General features: G+C 44.7%; 1 protein-coding gene across 4 annotated transcripts in view; it reads right to left on the bottom strand.

The window, feature by feature from the left end:
* MCTP1 (multiple C2 and transmembrane domain containing 1) overlaps positions 1-20,818 on the bottom strand; it is a 1,233,450-nt gene extending 1,212,632 nt beyond the window's left edge. For 2 of the 4 annotated variants that reach the window (XM_075325086.1, XM_075325091.1), the window contains exon 1: positions 19,752-20,818. In XM_075325086.1, coding sequence (XP_075181201.1) covers positions 19,752-20,366 — 615 coding nt within the window. In that variant the 5' untranslated portion in view covers positions 20,367-20,818. The remainder of the gene's footprint in view (positions 1-19,751) is intronic. The other 2 variants (XM_075325087.1, XM_075325088.1) reach the window with 1 other exon arrangement.
* Between the last annotated feature and the right edge of the window lie 776 nt (positions 20,819-21,594).

Here is a 21,594-nt window from a genome sequence, read left to right as displayed (position 1 = left end):
GGTGGTTTCTAAAGTAAAGACCTTGGGAAAACATTCAAAAAGATGGCCAGGCATTGTTTTGGGCGTCTCTTGAGCCTTCCCATTGACTTGTTTTCTAAAGTATAGAGAATCAGTCACCTGAAGAATGGTTGGTGTTTTTTGAAATCTGAATGGTTAAAAGATGCTCAGAAACCTGAACATATGCACAGCAAGTCATTTTTACATAGAAATAAATGTCCATTCTTTTGAGTGTTTCCTGGATGCTGGAATCCGCCTGAAAAAAGATGTTGTGTGCACATAAACTAAATGGGAGCTTAGAAATGGATTTATTTGGGTATGTACAGATTGAGCGTTTTTGTTGAGTTTCTGGAGCAGAAACTGAGTTGAGACTTGAAGTTTTTGAGCAGGGCTGTGGAGTCAGAGTCGTGGAGTTGGTGTCCATTTTGGTGGAGTCGGAGTTGATATAAAATGGACAGACTCCTAAAATATATAATAAATTGGGTACAGCGGTTCAATACAGAATGTGATCAATATTTTTTAATGAAATTGCCTATAAATGTCTGTTCTATTCCTGATCAAAGGATCTAGGCTTTTAGTTGAGATGAATCTGGGCTGCACTTTATGTACATAATAAGTAGTGATGTTACAATTTTACTACAGTAAATTTATCACAAAGATGAGTCATGTACAGTGAAACCAGAAGTTTGTATCCACTATCTATAAAGACACGTCTGCATGTTTTTCTCACTATCTGACATTTAATCAGAATAAACCTTTCCTGTTTTAGGTCAATTAGAAACCAAAAAATATTTATATTTGCCAAATGCCAGAATAATGAGAGAGATGTTTTAAGGCATTTTTATTACTTTCTGCAAAGTCAGAAGTTTACAGACACTAAGAGTACTATGCTTTTAAACAATATGGGACAGCCCATATTATGATGTCATGTCTTTGGAAGCTTCTGATAGGTTTATTGGTAACATCGGAGCTAATTAGAGACACATTTGTGGATGTATTTTAATGCACACTTGAAACATACTGCTTCTTTGTGTAGCATCATGGGAAAGTCAAAAGAAAGCCAAGATCTCAGGAAGAGAATTGTGGACTTGCACAAGTCTGGTTCATCCATTGGGGCAATTCCTAAATACTTAAAGGTGCCTTGTTCATCTGTACAAACAATTATATGCAAGTACAAACAGATGAGAATGTTTAGCCATCACACTGCTCAGGAAGGAGATGGGTTCTGTGTACCAGAAATGAATGTGCTTTGGTCAGACATGTGCTTATCAACCAAGGAACAAAAGCAAAAGACCTTGTGAAGATGCTGGCGGAAGCTGGTAAGATTGTGTTTTTATCCACAGTGAAACGAGTATTGTATCAACATGGGCTTAAAGGCCACTCTGCCAGGAAGAAGTAATTAGTCATAAAGAAATATAAATAAAGATATCTTAAATTCTGGATACATGTGCTGTGGTCTGATGAAAGTAAAACTGAACTGTTTGGTAATAATGACCATCGTTACATTGTGAGATTGTTTCCTGCAAGAGGGACTGGTGCACTTCACAAAATAGATGGCATCATGAGCAAAGAAGATTATGTGCCAATACTGAAGCAACATCTCAAGATATCAGCCAGGAACTTAAAGCTTGGGCGGAAATGAGTCTTCCAAATGAACAATGACCCGGGTCATACTACCAAACTAGTTACAAAGTTGCTTAAGGATAACAAAGTCAATGTTTTGGAGAGGCCATCACAAAGCCCTGATTACTGATGCATGTAAAGCGCTATGGAATTGATAGTGCTATATGAGTGAATAAATATTATAGATTATTATCTCAATCCTATTGCAAATTTATGGGCAAAGCTGAAAAGACAGGTGCGAGCAAATACTATTAAATGTATGTACATTTTTTACTTTGCAGAAAGTAATAAAAATGCCTTAAACATTCTCTCTATCTCATTATTCTGGCATTTATAAATAATTTTGGTTCTTTATTGACCTAAAACAGGAAAGGTCTATTTTGATTTCATGTCAGATAGTGAGAAAAACATGCAGATGTGTATTTATAGATAGTGTATGGAAACGTCTGGTTTCAACTGTATGAGGGAGTCGGAGTCGTGTAGTCGGAGTCAGAGAAATCGAGGAGTCGGAGGTTTGGCTTACCGACTCCACAGCCCTTTTTGAGGAGGATTTGAAAAGTTTATGCTAAAAAAACATTGCGAATATCCCTTTAGAGTTCAAACAGAGCTGTGCAAGTCCATATGAATGAGGTCTGTCTAGTGGTAGCTGCAGGCGGACATAATATACAGAGATTGACTAATGACAAAACGTTGTTTGAATGTTTAGCAACCGTAAATGAATTAAATGCACTAATTATTATTAATATACTTTAATTATGAAATCTGCAGGGAGATGCCTATTATAATCCCCTCTCCTGGTACTGGAAGCCCCACTTAGTCATGTAACTAGAGAGAAGCAATGAGGATTTAGATCTCTATTTTTTTAAAAACGGGTTTCCTCATGGAGGTGTTTCACCACGCTTATAGAACTGGCACTTTAGTAGGTATTACGTGGCAGGTCTCATTTGTACTTTGTAATATTGAACCACTTGGCTCTCATTTTACATGTAATTGATAGTGGCCTATGTATATAAGACCTAGCATTCTCTGGGCGTCTTTCTGTGCTTTACACACTGTATTCCTTTTGTATATGTCTTCATGTGTGTATTTTACGACGTGTCTTTAGGTCCTTTGTTTTTGGACCTTATGTTCTAATTTTAACTTCATACAATAAAAAACCTGCATGTTTCTCTTTGACCTGTTAGAACTCCTTTTGCTTTGTTTATCTATATTAGTTTTGGATAGGGCTTAAGCGGGCTTTACACGCTACAATATATCTTACGATGTGTCGGCGGGGTCACATCGTAAGTGACGCACAACCGGCATCGTAAGTTATATTGTAACGTGTGACAGCTACGTGCGTTCATCGCACACACGTCGTTCAATTCCTAAAAATTGAACATGAGGTTGTTCAATGTTCCCGAGGTAGCACACATCGCAGTGTGTGACACCCCAGGAACGATGAACAACAGCTTACCTGCGTCCCGCGGCTCCCGCCGGCAATGCGTAAGGAAGGAGGTGGGCGGGATGTTTACGTCCCGCTCATCTCTGCCCCTCCGCTTCTATTGGCCGGCTGCCGCGTGATGTCGCTATGACGCCGAACGTCCCTCCCACTCCAGGAAGTGGATGTTCGCCGCCCACATCAAGGTCGTATGGAAGGGTAAGTACGTGTGACGGGAAATAATCGTTTGTGCGACACGTTCAACAAATTGAACGTGCCGCACATACAATGGTCGCGGGTACGATCGCATACGATATCGTATGCACAATCGTAAGGTGTAAAGCAGGCTTTATATTTCAAGCATACACAAAAAATCCTGAAGAATCATGCTAGGGCTTATTTTCAAGGTAGGTCTTATTTTCTGTAACACAGTAGGAAGTTGTCCAGGAGGTTAGTAAAGACATTTCTTTTCTTAAGCCACTATGGACCGGGGTAGACAAATCATTTGTGCAACCTGTGAAGCCACACAAGGGCCCAAGAAGTAAAGAGGCCTATTTCTACCTCCAAAGCAGGTAGAACTAGGGAATATGATGAGCTATTGGATAACTGGCAAAAGGCCCATATACTGTTCTTGCAAAGGGGCCCTATTCTGTCTGTGTCCGCTCTTACTCTGAACCCATTAAGTATAGGTTGTAAGGTAGGTGACAACGCCTTTAAGAAATAGGTGATATAATGTTTTTTCACGGCTTTACTGTTTGGTACTATTGTTGTATCAATGGTTAGTGTATGTGCAATGCTTCTTAGCTAGTGGGTGCCATGTTTGGTAATCCGGCACGGCACTGTTAGTAAGCGTGTGGCATGTGGTAAGCTTTAGATGGAGGGCTAACATAATCATCACACTATTCAGAATCCGACCCCATAACCGCACCAAGTGTATTTTACAGCATTAAATTGCTTTCATTCAGTGGCACAGCTTTTTTACATTATTGTACCAAAGTTTACAATGGGTACTAGTGTAAAAATGTTGTTTCTTGACCAAATGTATCCTACACAAGTATAGTGTAAGATATATTTAGTGATGCAGCTCAGCCCCATACAGCACACCTCAATGTAACCTACATACTCCGAGGCCTGATATCTTGTAGGGTGCCATTATTCTGTATTTGGCTAAGCTCATACTGTGCAATGCCAAACATCAATTTCAGGATGACGTAAAGTCTCTCAATAGATCTTCATCCAGGTTTGTCTTTTCTGCAAACTGGCCATTGACGTTCAGGAAATCTATACCAATTTTAAAGACTGAATTAGGAATAACGAGATGGAATAAAGGCTCTTTGGATTTTGTTAGTTACGCGGGTGGTGTTCAAAAGCCTGACCGAAATCTAAGAACAAACAGCAAGTATCTGTGACTCCAATAATTAATCTCCTTCTGTCTTTTTGGCAGCCTCCCAGCAGTCCTGTCACTTGTAATTCCGAGGCTCCAGGAATCAGAGCTGTAATGTTTTTCTCCATATCAGAAATTGAAACTGCTCATATGGCTTCACTGTCAGAAAAATTCAGATCCCAGCTCTAATTTCCCAAATATATGGATGGACCTGTCCACTGTCTGCTCTGTTCTTGATGAAAATATCCAGATCATGAAGAAATTCTCTTCCGCATCTTTTTCAAGGTGTTAAGTACATGTTTTCTGTGAAAGGAGCCAAAGCGGTCAATTAACTGCTTTCACAACCGACTGTTATGTTCTTAGGTCATGATGGCCAGAAGAACCAGCGGGAGTGTTTGGCATCTCCTTCTGTACCATAAAGTATAAGGATATACTATACTATGTAGTATAATGGGTGTAAAGCAAGAGAGTCTAGAGTCATTATACGCAGCAGCATTTGGTCCAAGTGAAGTTGTGCAATAGAGGTCTTCTTTTCTTAAAGAGTTTTTTCCATTTTTACAAAATATTCCTTATCCAACAGTATGCTGATTCAATGGAGCAATGGTGCAGGCATAACTATGTTCAGACGGGTCTGAAAATTGCCATTCTTGGGCTCAGTGAAGGATCAAGCGTTTGGAAACGCTACCAATCAGCATTATCAATGCAAAAGTGTATCTAGAATCTACTGACCCCCCCCCATACCATGCTTATACATAATGGACCCCCCAATTCATTACATCCCTGAGAGGACAAGGAAGCAGTCGGGGATACAAGGGGCCTTGGAGCCCACTTTACCAGATCTCTTTTGCAAGATATTAACAACATAGCTTTATTTCCCCGATAATAATGTACAAGCAGTTAAGGGTTGACTCCCTATCCACAGGTCAGAATTAAAATCCGGCAAGTATTTTCATGCTATCCTGAGGCTGACACATGAATTTTTGCTGTGGATATACCAGGGGTGTGTATCATACCCACATAACTAGAAGGTAAGGTTTAGCTTTTCCTTAAAGGGAACCAATCACCAGGATGTTTGAATATAACCTAAAGCCAGTGCTATACTGGCACTATCAGGCTGATTCTATACATACCTGTAGTGGTCACCTCGGATGTTTAGGTTTTGAAATCCAAGAAAGTAAAGTTTATAAAATTAGATGCTTGTTGAGTGACAGCAGCTGAGGAGCAGATAATATATTCATAGTTATCCCCTCCCTCTGTTAGAATTAGCATAAGTATGAGTAAGGATCTCTATGACCTGAAACGCATAAGGCAGTTTTTTATTTTAAACATGTACGGTATGTTTTTAACATGTTTTGTGAATAAAGAATGTCTTAATTTTCACTGAGGACTGGACTACGGGTGCTGGATTACCATTTACTTTGTTTGGATTGATTCCTGCAGGGGTGGACCGCCCCCTTCCTTTATCCGTGCACCCTAGGTGGTTTGGATTACACGGTTATGGAAGGCTGAAATTTATTCCCACTTATTTGGAATTTATATCTGGGTGTAATCACAGTGCTTGTGATCAAACAGTGGTGCTACTTGCTACTTATCTTCTTGGCAGCACACGCTCCATAGCCCGGAAGATATAAGATAGAAAAAAGGATTTTTGCCAAATGACCCCTCATCCAGGAGGCATACAGGTATGGCTAATTTCACCTCTATGCCACCTGTATACCCATATTAATAACTAAAGAAAATGCAGAAAGGTGACCTCTTTTAGATACTGAGGTTTCAGAGTTATTAGTCTTCTGGAATTACTGATAGCATATAGTTGTTCAATAAAAACATTAATCATCAAAAGGTGTATTCTCTCAGTATGGAGGGATATGCTTGTGTAAATCTTCCATCAGCAGGGCGTGCTGCTCTGGCCTGCCCTATTGATCTCTGTAGGAAACTGTGCAGTTATGTGGTTATGGTCCATGTACTGAAACCTTCATTGATCAGAACAATTAAGTGCAACCTAGGGCACTTTCCTGAGAACCGACATTCTGTATTTCAATAAAAATGATGTGGGGCAGCATATAAGAGATTAATATACTGTGTGTCAAAGCAGAGACCCAAGGCAAACCCCGGAAATACAGAAATTGAGCTATTAGTCTGAGCGACACAGGGCTGAGAAGACTGCTGATTCATGCAGAGAATAAAAGTCATCCCTCAACGGTTGCACGACACGCATTGAAAATATGCAAACGATTTTAGAAGCAATATTAATAACAATTTATCATAACGTTCAATTTGTAGGAATCCAAAATTAATTAACCACATCAAAGCCTACGATTAGGATATGTGATGACATGGATTTAATTATTCTTAAATTCTCAGTCATTGCCACAGGTGACAGTCATGTGGTTTCTGGCCATAGAAGGTCAGAGCTTTTGGCTGCGCAGAATGCTCCCTGACTTTCTATTGTTCCTGCTGTTAGCTTTCCTTCTGGATTTTCATCTTTCCCTATTTTGGACCCAGCAGGAACTCGCCTTCCACCCAGCAGCTGATCATTAGTATTCTCTTGGTCCTTATATACTCCCATCTTCCTTGGACTGGTACTGGTGATATTATTCAGTTCATTCTAGCCCTGGTTGTAAGCAGGTGGCTTCTACTCCTCTGTGGTATTGTTGCTGTACTCCTACCTGTGTCATCTGTGGTAAGTATTCTGTGGATAAGATCATGCATTTTCCCCCTGTGTCCTCCTTGTGTCTGCTCTAGTGTTTAGTGGGGTTGCTGAAGAGCTCATCCCACCCATTCCCTATTTAGAGTCCAGCACTAGGGATACCTAGGGTCAGGTATCCGGCTAGATAGCTAGGGTAGTGAGGGACCCTAGGGACCAAGCAGGTATGGTCAGGGGTCAACATCTCCCCCTTTCCTAGCTTAGACGCAGGGGTCCCCTTACTTTTCGCCGCTCGCTTGGTACTTCCTCGTACCTAGCGTGACAGCCATTTGTGCAGCATACCTCTATTTTTGCCTCATTCCCTAACACAATGTTCTCATCATTGTCTGCCTTGTTACAGTGAAGCTGCAGATAGGTCACCAAATCTGCAAGGGACATAGTAGTATTGCGACTCCTCCACATATCCATCTAGTCTAGATTTCTTTGAGATCCTTTCAACTGTTGCTTCATAATTTTTAGAGATCTAGATCAAGAAAGCTATGCATAGATGTATCATACCTGTTCAGCTCAGGCATGAAAATCTGGCCCTACACAACTTTTCAATCAAAACACAGCCTTTAATCAGTGACTGCCAATGCTACATTACACACACGAATTTAGTAAAGGGTTTACCTCAATTTAGCAAATTATTAACTATTTACAGAATAAGACATAAGTTGCTAATTGTTGGCTGTCCCACCACCGGGGTCTACACTGATCCCCAGTGATCAGCAAGGCATCATCTGCCCTGTGGATAACTTGTTAGGTGAATAGTCAGTAATATTCTCTGAATCTCAGCAGGGAGGAGGTAATACAGGCTGCGGTCTTCTACTACTTGACCCCAATTTGAAATGAATGGTGTGTGCAACTTCCAAGTAAATCGGGCTAATGAGCAGAATTTCTTTAATTCCAGAATGTTAGAATTCTAAGAGGTTTTTAAGTGGATCAAGGAAGATGCTTATTAAAGAAACCTGACAAGAGCGGTTTGGTCACAAAACAATTACAGCATTGGGTAAATTGGTAATAGACAAGCTCATACGTGAACCTCCTGGCCGAAAATACTGAGGAATAAAACTATAAAGCTTCATGCAAATGAGTACTATGTATGCCATAATCTATGAAATTCAGGTTCCATTTCTGGAGCTTCCACCATTGTAGCCAAACATGGTCCCCTGCTCCCCTACTGGGCACGCTTTGTAAACATATTCCTGTATAAACTGCAAATGTTACCATTGTGTCAGAAATGAAGATATAACCGTCCGCACTCTATATGGTACAGATTGGGAGAAAAGCCGTGGAAGTGGGAGCCTGCTCCGAGGGGTACTGGCATCAGCTTGAGGTGCACACTGTCCACTTAGGATAATAAATACCACTGTATGGCGCCACTCAAACTAAGCGGGCATGGGATGGCGAGACTCTATACCGAAACTGCTGCACCCAGCTGAGTAATTAATATGCAGTAGTATAAATTAATTTCTAACATAAGGCCGGGGCCACACGGGGCACTAGTGCGATGCTCGCATGACACTCGGCTCGCGCTGGCACGGTACACCGGTGTACCGCGAGTGCAGTGCGATTTTTCTCTCGCCCCATTCACTTGAATGGGTGCGAGAGAAAAGAGTCTCGCATTACAGTCACAGCATGCTGCGATTGTTTTCTCGGTCCGATTAGGGCTGAGAAGATAATCGCTCATGTGCGCTGACACACAGAGTAATATTGGTCCAAGTGGAATGCCATGTTTTATCGCACTGCACTCACACCGATTTTCTCGCCGTGTGGCTTAGGCCTAATACTGACATACGGACATATTTTTACAAGGTATTTAACTAAATTTTTTGAGAAAGTGACGGATGCACCTTGACCTTTGTCTTAATTCATTATCAGCAACATGTACGTGATTGCGGGGAGATCGTGTGTGGAAGGGACTCAGGAGCAAAGCTCTCTCCATACACAGCAGATACTAAATAGCCGGCATCTGTCTCTTAACAGACGCAGCCGGAGATGAGATCTGACTGCGGCTGTTAACCATTTAAATCTCTGACAGTGGTATTGTGAATGGCATGAGCGGCGCTGCACAAACTTAAAGGGAACCTGCAGACTGGTCGGATGGGCGTCTACGTTCTCCGGGTCCGTGCCTCCACTTTCGTCTAGTGTAGATCACGTAGAATGCCTTAGCCATACTAGCTTCAGAAGAAGGAGGACAAAGATACCCGAAAGAGGAGGCGCGTACCCGGAGAACCCCTTTAACAGCTTCATTTGGTGCCGTGTGATGTGATCATGGGGTGCCGATAGGTTATTATGGCAGTCGGGGGCCTCCTAATGGCTCCCATCTTCACCATGGTTTGTACTCCTTTGAAGATTAGCTATTAGTTGAGCTTCAAAGGAGATGGAAATTTACACTGTATACTGCCATACTATACGGCATACGGTATACGGTATAAGCAATCGGACGATCGCAGTTTCAAGCCCCCTAAGGGAGCAAAAAAATGAAGTAAAAATAAAAAAGTAAAATTATAAAACAATTCAGATTACCCCCCCTTTCCCTCCACTAAAAATAAATAACTAAATAAATAAATAAAAAAAAGTAATAAACATATGCGGTATCGCCACATTCAGAAAAGTCTTATCTATCAAAATACCAAACTCTGACACAGCAGAATTGACAGCGCGCCGGAGTTTATCTTCCAATTATTTTCATTCCATATCTAATGGTCCCAGAATAAGTAAATCAACAAATGGATAAAGAAGAAAAGACGAACTCTAGACGAGTGCAATGTGAGAAACAAAATATAACATTGCTTTCAGAAGAATGCTATTCAATAAGGCAGCAGATCTGCGAGTTTTTCCTCAGATGTAATCGGGCTGAGGAAAAAATCTCAGCATGCCGAGTATGGCCGGCTATATCGGACGAGAATTGCGAATGCAAGTCTATGGGTGCAAGAAAAAAACGGCATCACATAGACCTTCCTTATGGCATCCATTTTTTACGGATACTCTACCATTGTGTAGCATTGATCAAGCATCGGGGTGCTCAGTACACTCATTACTCGATCAAGCATCGGGGTGCTCAGTACACTCATTACTCGATCAAGCATCGGGGTGCTCAGTACGCTCATTACTCGATCAAGCATCGGGGTACTCAGTACACTCATTACTCGATCAAGCATCAGGGTACTCAGTACACTCATTACTCGATCAAGCATCGGGGTACTCAGTACACTCATTACTCGATCAAGCATCGGGGTACTCAGTACACTCATTACTCGATCAAGCATCGGGGTGCTCAGTACACTCATTACTCGATCAAGCATCGGGGTGCTCAGTACGCTCATTACTCGATCAAGCATCGGGGTACTCAGTACACTCATTACTCGATCAAGCATCGGGGTACTCAGTACACTCATTACTCGATCAAGCATCGGGGTACTCAGTACACTCATTACTCGATCAAGCATCGGGCTGCTCAGTACACTCATTACTCGATCAAGCATCGGGGTGCTCAGTACACTCATTACTCGATCAAGCATCGGGGTGCTCAGTACACTCATTACTCGATCAAGCATCGGGGTTCTCAGTACATTCATTACTCGATCAAGCATCGGGGTGCTCAGTACACTCATTACTCGATCAAGCATCGGGGTACTCAGTACACTCATTACTCGATCAAGCATCGGGGTACTCAGTACACTCATTACTCGATCAAGCATCGGGGTGCTCAGTACACTCATTACTCGATCAAGCATCGGGGTGCTCAGTACGCTCATTACTCGATCAAGCATCGGGGTACTCAGTACACTCATTACTCGATCAAGCATCGGGGTACTCAGTACACTCATTACTCGATCAAGCATCGGGGTACTCAGTACACTCATTACTCGATCAAGCATCGGGCTGCTCAGTACACTCATTACTCGATCAAGCATCGGGGTGCTCAGTACACTCATTACTCGATCAAGCATCGGGGTGCTCAGTACACTCATTACTCGATCAAGCATCGGGGTTCTCAGTACACTCATTACTCGATCAAGCATCGGGGTGCTCAGTACACTCATTACTCGATCAAGCATCGGGGTACTCAGTACACTCATTACTCGATCAAGCATCGGGGTGCTCGGTACACTCATTACTCGATCAAGCATCGGGCTGCTCAGTACACTCATTACTCGATCAAGCATCGGGGTACTCAGTACACTCATTACTCGATCAAGCATCGGGGTGCTCAGTACACTCATTACTCGATCAAGCATTGGGCTGCTCAGTACACTCATTACTCGATCAAGCATCGGGCTGCTCAGTACACTCATTAGTCGATCAAGCATCGGGTTGCTCAGTACACTCATTACTCGATCAAGCATCGGGGTGCTCAGTACACTCATTACTCGATCAAGCATCGGGGTGCTCAGTACACTCATTACTCGATCAAGCATCGGGGTGCTCAGTAGACTCATTACTCGATCAAGCATCGGGGTGCTCAGTACACTCATTACTCGATCAAGCATCGGGGTGCTCAGTACACTCATTACTCGATCAAGCATCGGGGTGCTCAGTACACTCATTAGTCGATCAAGCATCGGGTTGCTCAGTACACTCATTACTCGATCAAGCATCAGGGTGCTCAGTACGCTCATTACTCGATCAAGCATCGGGGTGCTCAGTACACATTACTCGATCAAGCATCGGGCTGCTCAGTACACTCATTACTCGATCAAGCATCGGGGTGCTCGGTACACTCATTACTCGATCAAGCATCGGGGTGCTCGGTACACTCATTACTCGATCAAGCATCGGGGTGCTCGGTACACTCATTACTCGATCAAGCATCGGGCTGCTCGGTACACTCATTACTCGATCAAGCATCGGGGTGCTCAGTACACTCATTACTCGATCAAGCATCGGGGTGCTCAGTACACTCATTACTCGATCAAGCATCAGGGGTACTCAGTACACTCATTACTCGATCAAGCATCGGGCTGCTCAGTACACTCATTACTCGATCAAGCATCGGGGTGCTCAGTACACTCATTACTCGATCAAGCATCGGGGTGCTCAGTACACTCATTACTCGATCAAGCATCGGGGTGCTCAGTAGACTCATTACTCGATCAAGCATCGGGGTGCTCAGTACACTCATTACTCGATCAAGCATCGGGGTGCTCAGTACACTCATTACTCGATCAAGCATCGGGGTGCTCAGTACACTCATTAGTCGATCAAGCATCGGGTTGCTCAGTACACTCATTACTCGATCAAGCATCGGGGTGCTCAGTACACTCATTACTCGATCAAGCATCGGGGTGCTCAGTACACTCATTACTCGATCAAGCATCGGGGTGCTCAGTACACTCATTACTCGATCAAGCATCGGGGTGCTCAGTACACTCATTAGTCGATCAAGCATCGGGTTGCTCAGTACACTCATTACTCGATCAAGCATCGGGGTGCTCAGTACACTCATTACTCGATCAAGCATCGGGGTGCTCAGTACACTCATTACTCGATCAAGCATCGGGGTGCTCAGTAGACTCATTACTCGATCAAGCATCGGGGTGCTCAGTACACTCATTACTCGATCAAGCATCGGGGTGCTCAGTACACTCATTACTCGATCAAGCATCGGGGTGCTCAGTACACTCATTAGTCGATCAAGCATCGGGTTGCTCAGTACACTCATTACTCGATCAAGCATCAGGGTGCTCAGTACGCTCATTACTCGATCAAGCATCGGGGTGCTCAGTACACATTACTCGATCAAGCATCGGGGTGCTCAGTACACTCATTACTCGATTGAGCATCGGGGTGCTCAGTACACTCATCACTCGATCAAGCATCAGGGTGCTCGTGTGCCATGATCGAGCCCCGCAACCCATGTTTCGCAGCTGTTAGACGGACAATCAGCATGCGGGATTGTCTGTCATACACAGATATGTGGTGTGACAGAGGATTTCAGTGTGTGGTCCAGCATATCATCACCCATTTCATATCAGATAAAAAGAAAGTCCAGCAATTTGACTACTAAAGCCTCCACCAAATGTCCAATTTTTTCACATATGAGAAAAAAGGTCCTAATTTCATCAGTAATTTTGTTCAGAATTTCTAGTTTCGTCTGAGTTTCATCCGTTATACTTGGCTGAGATACAAAAATATATTTTTTGGTCACTAAGAAACGAGTAGCACTGTCCCATTTTCTCAAGGACCCATAGACTTGCATTGCCTGTTTTGATCCAATTCTAGGATCAATATTGGGCATATCTCCATAATTCTGTGCAGACCACTTGGTCCACCCAAAAAATTGGACATATGATTGGCCCCAAAGATTATAAAACATGGTTAGAACTCCTATGCGAAAAAAACCCCCCAAAACTTCTGAATGAGCCCAAAGGTAAGTAGTGAAGTAGTTATTGATCCCTAAAATGTCATGTATGATTCTACATAGGTACCTAAAGAGAGAGAATGGCGAGTCCTGCACACAGGCGGGGAACTTATATCTATGAATGGTGCTCAGGGGTGCACCTACTGCCGTGTGGAGACCACTACACAACCTACAGGAGAGCAGCATCACAGCGAAAACAGGCCAGAAATATCACTGTGTATTACTCAAGTGCGGCCTACCGGGAACAGCTGGAGATTTGCTAATAGTGTTTTGATGATAATTCTGGTTACATATATATCAAGAGCTCCACGTTCCTACATATATGTGTTCCCAGCTCACCACACTATTACACACATACAGACCTCACCGCAATACCACACACATACAGACCTCACCGCAATACCACACACATACAGACCTCACCGCAATACCACACACATACAGACCTCACCACAATACCACACACATACAGACCTCAGAACTATATTACACACATACAGACCTCACCACAATACTACACACATACAGATCTCACCGCAATACCACACACATACAGACCTCACCGCAATACCACACACATACAGACCTCACCACAATACCACACACATACAGATCTCACCACAATACCACACACATACAGATCTCACCACAATACCACACACATACAGATCTCACCACAATACCACACACATACAGATCTCAGAACTATATTACACACATACAGACCTCACCACAATACCACACACATACAGATCTCAGAACTATATTACACACATACAGACCTCACCACAATACCACACACATACAGACCTCACCACAATACCACACACATACAGACCTCACCACAATACCACACACATACAGACCTCACCACAATACCACACACATACAGACCTCACCACAATACCACACACATACAGATCTCAGAACTATATTACACACATACAGACCTCACCACAATACCACACACATACAGATCTCAGAACTATATTACACACATACAGACCTCACCACAATACCACACACATACAGACCTCACCACAATACCACACACATACAGACCTCACCACAATACTACACACATACAGATCTCACCACAATACTACACACATACAGATCTCACCGCAATACCACACACATACAGACCTCACCGCAATACCACACACATACAGACCTCACCACAATACCACACACATACAGATCTCACCACAATACCACACACATACAGATCTCACCACAATACCACACACATACAGATCTCACCACAATACCACACACATACAGATCTCAGAACTATATTACACACATACAGACCTCACCACAATACCACACACATACAGATCTCAGAACTATATTACACACATACAGACCTCACCACAATACCACACACATACAGACCTCACCACAATACCACACACATACAGACCTCACCACAATACCACACACATACAGACCTCACCACAATACCACACACATACAGACCTCACCACAATACCACACACATACAGATCTCAGAACTATATTACACACATACAGACCTCACCACAATACCACACACATACAGATCTCAGAACTATATTACACACATACAGACCTCACCACAATACCACACACATACAGACCTCACCACAATACCACACACATACAGACCTCACCACAATACCACACACATACAGACCTCACCGCAATACCACACACATACAGACCTCACCGCAATACCACACACATACAGACCTCACCGCAATACCACACACATACAGACCTCACCGCAATACCACACACATACAGATCTCAGAACTATATTACACACATACAGACCTCACCACAATACTACACACATACAGACCTCAGAACTATATTACACACATACAGACCTCACCGCAATAGTACACACATACAGACCTCAGAACTATATTACACACATACAGACCTCACCGCAATATTATACACATACAGATCTCAGAACTATATTACACACATACAGACCTCACCGCACTAGTACATACATACAGACCTCACCGCAATATTATACACATACAGATCTCAGAACTATATTACACACATACAGACCTCACCACAATACTACACACATACAGACCTCACCACAATACCACACACATACAGATCTCAGAACTATATTACACACATACAAACCTCACCGCAATACTACACACATACAGACCTCAGAACTATATTACACACATACAGACCTCACAACTATATTACACACATACAGACCTCAGAACTATATTACACACATACAGACCTCACAACTATATTACACACATACAGACCTCACCGCAATACTACACACATACAGACCTCAGAACTATATTACACACATACAGACCTCACCGCAATACTACACACATACAGACCTCAGAACTATATGACACACATACAGACCTCACCGCACTAGTACATACATACAGACCTCACCGCAATATTATACACATACAGATCTCAGAACTATATTACACACATACAGACCTCACCGCACTATTACACACATACAGACCTCACCACAATATTACACACATACAGATCACACCACACTATTACACACATGCAGACCTCACCACAATACTGCACACATATAGATCACACCACAATACTACACACACACACACACGTCACCACACTATTACACACATACACAAGTCACCACACTATTACACACATACACATGTCACCACACTATTACACACATACAGATCTTACCACGTTCTTACACACATACAGATCACACCACAATACAACACACATACACATGTCACCACACTATTACACACATACAGACCTCACCACACTATTACACACATACAGACCTCAGAACTATATTACACACATACAGACCTCACCACAATATTACACACATACAGACCGCACTACACTTACACACATACAGCCACACTATTACACACATACAGACCGCACTACACTTACACACATACAGCCACACTATTACACACATACAGACCGCACTACACTTACACACATACAGACCTCACCACAATATTACACACATACAGATCACACCACAATACTGCACTCATATAGATCACACCACAATACTACACACACACACACACACACACACGTCACCACACTATTACACACATACACAAGTCACCACACTATTACACACATACAGATCTTACCACGTTCTTACACACATACAGACCTCACCACACTATTACACACATACAGATCACACCACACTATTACACACATACAGATCACACCACAATACAACACGCATACACATGTCACCACACTATTACACACATACACATGTCACCACACTATTACACACATACAGATCTTACCACGTTCTTACACACATACAGACCTCACCACACTATTACACACATACAGATCACACCACACTATTACACACATACAGATCACACCACAATACAACACGCATACACATGTCACCACACTATTACACACATACAGACCTCACCACACTATTACACACATACAGATCTTACCACAATACTACACACATACAGATCAGATCACACCACACTATTACACACATAAAGATCACACCACACTATTACACACATACACATGTCACCACACTATTACACACATACACGTCACCACACTATTACCCACATACACATGTCACCACCCTATTACACACATACACATGTCACCACACTATTACACACATACACATGTCACCCCACTATTACAGACATGCACATGTCACCACACTATTACACACATACAGACCGCACTACAATATTACACACATACAGATCACACCACAATACTGCACTCATATAGATCACACCACAATACTACACACACACACACGTCACCACACTATTACACACATACACAAGTCACCACACTATTACACACATACACATGTCACCACACTATTACACACATACAGATCTTACCACGTTCTTACACACATACAGATCACACCACAATACAACACACATACACATGTCACCACACTATTACACACATACAGACCTCACCACACTATTACACACATACAGACCTCAGAACTATATTACACACATACAGACCTCACCTCACTATTACACACATACAGACCGCACTACACTTACACACATACAGACCTCACCACAATATTACACACATACAGATCACACCACAATACTGCACTCATATAGATCACACCACAATACTACACACACACACACACGTCACCACACTATTACACACATACACAAGTCACCACACTATTACACACATACAGATCTTACCACGTTCTTACACACATACAGACCTCACCACACTATTACACACATACAGATCACACCACACTATTACACACATACAGATCACACCACACTATTACACACATACAGATCACACCACAATACAACACACATACACATGTCACCACACTATTACACACATACAGACCTCACCACACTATTACACACATACAGATCTTACCACAATACTACACACATACAGATCAGATCACACCACACTATTACACACATACAGATCACACCACACTATTACACACATACACATGTCACCACACTATTACACACATACACATGTCACCACACTATTACACACATACACATGTCACCACACTATTACACACATACACATGTCACCACACTATTACCCACATACACATGTCACCACACTATTACACACATACAGATCACACCACACTATTACACACATACACATGTCACCACACTATTACACACATACACATGTCACCACACTATTACACACATACACATGTCACCACACTATTACACACATACACATGTCACCACACTATTACCCACATACACATGTCACCACACTATTACCCACATACACATGTCACCACACTATTACACACATACAGATCACACCACACTATTACACACATACACATGTCACCACACTATTACACACATACACATGTCACCACACTATTACACACATACACATGTCACCACACTATTACACACATACACATGTCACCACACTATTACACACATACAGATCACACCACACTATTACACACATACACATGTCACCACACTATTACACACATACACATGTCACCACACTATTACACACATACACATGTCACCACACTATTACACATGCCACCACACTATTACAGACATACACATGCCACCACACTATTACAGACATACACATGCCACCACACTATTACACATATACACATGTCACCACACTATTACACACATACACATGTCACCACACTATTACACACATACACATGTCACCACACTATTACACATGCCACCACACTATTACAGACATACACATGTCACCACACTATTACACACATACACATGTCACCACACTATTACACACATACACATGTCACCACACTATTACACACATACACATGTCACCACACTATTACACACATACAGATCACCACACTATTACACACATACACATGTCACCACACTATTACACACATACACATGTCACCACACTATTACACACATACACATGTCACCACACTATTACACACATACACATGTCACCACACTATTACACACATACACATGTCACCACACTATTACACACATACACATGTCACCACACTATTACACACATACACATGTCACCACACACATACACATACCACCACACTATTACAGACATACACATGCCACCACACTATTACAGACATACACATGTCACCACACTATTACAGACATACACATGCCACCACACTATTACAGACATACACATGTCACCACACTATTACAGACATACACATGCCACCACACTATTACAGACATACACATGCCACCACACTATTACAGACATACACATGTCACCACACTATTACAGACATACACATGTCACCACACTATTACACACATACACATGTCACCACACTATTACACATATACACATGTCACCACACTATTACCCACATACACATGTCACCACACTATTACACACATACAGATCTCAGGACAATACTACACACATCCGCTCATCCATTTTCCTGTAGCCCCTGATGGTGACAGCTGTCACTCATTGTGTGGTGCAGGCAGAGGGCTGCCGGCCACGTCCTGCCCTGACTGCAGACAGAGGACACTGCGCACTTTCCCAGCCACCTCTGGGGGAGCAGTGAAGCACAGCTCAGCCACATCCTCCAGCATCAGCCTGGAAACTTTCTGAACTGCGCTGTCCTGCCTGCTCCGCACACATCGCTCCCATAATGACTGACAGCCCCAGCTCTGCTGCATCCCCACTACATAGAGCCACTCACTGCTCGTTGTCGGGTCGGGTCGCTGTCCGCGGTGCTGGCGCCGTGCAGCAGGCTCTCGATGCAGGCGGTCCCGGGCAGTGAGGAGCTCTTCTGGTGGGACAGCTGGTGGCCCGTGGCCGGGGGGGCTGTGGCAGCAGAGTCGCCCGGTCTCGGAGGTTGTAGCCCGTCCCCATCCCTGTCTTTGGCCGGTCCCGGTGTCCTGCTGTGCGGCAGGAGGTGATCCCTCAGGCGGCGGAGAGTGGAGCCGGTCTCCGGGGTATTAGCTATGCTGCCGGGGCTACTGCAGGGGGCGCTCGAGGGTATGGACTCCACACCTGAGCAGCAGAGGTTGGGCTGGGAGGAGGAGAAGACCCGGTCCAGCGCCTGCCTCCTCCTCTTCAGCCCCGTCCAGCGGATGATGCCCGGCACCGCTTCCTCCATGTAGTTCTCCTGCTCCCTCCTCCGGGCGGCGGGCGGTGACGGGCAGGGTGCAGTGCGGCGCTCCGCTCCCGCCTTGCCCGCGCTCTGGTTGTTGCTCCCTGCGCTTTTCCTGGATCTCCCGAGCTGTAAGTTCCTGAAGAGCCGGGCCTGGAAGGAGGAGGAGGACTGCGTCTCTGAGCCCGGCGCCTGCTCCATCTCCCTCCTCTTCGCTGACCCTTTAACGCGGGGTTGGCGGCGCTTGGAGGGGAAGCAACAGGACTGGAGGCACCTTGGTGGCTTCACAGCAGCCCAGGAAGAGCCGCAGCTAGGGGGCGTGAGAGGGCGGAGCGGGCTGGGGGGCACACAGGGCAGGCGCGGGCTCCGGGGTCTGCACGGGCTCCGTACCACAGCGACACTGCTCCGGCTGACGGCTCCGGTCCTAGCATTCTGCTCCGGCACTGGGTATGATGTGGGCGCACGTCCCCCGGGGCTTCACCCTCCGCGCATCACCGCTCTCCAGGCATCGGTCACCGAGCGTGACACTGACGGGCAGCACAGCTCCTCAGCGGCCAGGAGCGGGCATCTCCCGGGGAAGCGGGCAGCCAGCCATCACGGAGCACGTGGAGTGGGAAGGTCCTGCTGCTCATCCACGCGTGCAGTTATAGGCTGCTGCTCGTGTATGGTCAGCCCCCTCCGTGTGCTGCCAGTGTATGGTCAGCCCCTCTGTGCTGGTGTATGGTCAGCCCCTCTGTGCTGGTGTATGGTCAGCCCCCTCCGTGTGCTGCCGCTGTATGGTCAGCCCCCTCCGTGTGCTGCCGCTGTATGGTCAGCCCCCTCCGTGTGCTGCCGGTGTATGGTCAGCCCCCTCCGTGTGCTGCCGGTGTATGGTCAGCCCCCTCCGTGTGCTGCCGCTGTATGGTCAGCCCCCTCTGTGCTGGTGTATGGTCAGCCCCCTCTGTGCTGGTGTATGGTCAGCCCCCTCTGTGCTGTTGTATGGTCAGCCCCCTCCGTGTGCTGCCGGTGTATGGTCAGCCCCCTCTGTGCTGGTGTATGGTCAGCCCCCTCTGTGCTGGTGTATGGTCAGCCCCCTCTGTGCTGGTGTATGGTCAGCCCCCTCTGTGCTGGTGTATGGTCAGCCCCCTCTGTGCTGGTGTATGGTCAGCCCCCTCTGTGCTGGTGTATGGTCAGCCCCCTCCGTGTGCTGCCGGTGTATGGTCAGCCCCCTCTGTGCTGGTGTATGGTCAGCCCCCTCCGTGTGCTGCCGCTGTATGGTCAGCCACCTCCGTGTGCTGCCGCTGTATGGTCAGCCCCCTCCGTGTGCTGCCGGTGTATGGTCAGCCCCCTCTGTGCTGGTGTATGGTCAGCCCCCTCCGTGTGCTGCCGCTGTATGGTCAGCCACCTCCGTGTGCTGCCGCTGTATGGTCAGCCCCCTCCGTGTGCTGCC

The sequence above is a fragment of the Anomaloglossus baeobatrachus genome, chromosome 1 (genome assembly GCF_048569485.1).
Source record: "Anomaloglossus baeobatrachus isolate aAnoBae1 chromosome 1, aAnoBae1.hap1, whole genome shotgun sequence".
NCBI lineage: Eukaryota > Metazoa > Chordata > Amphibia > Anura > Aromobatidae > Anomaloglossus > Anomaloglossus baeobatrachus.
This window is presented reverse-complemented; position numbering and strand designations above follow the sequence as displayed.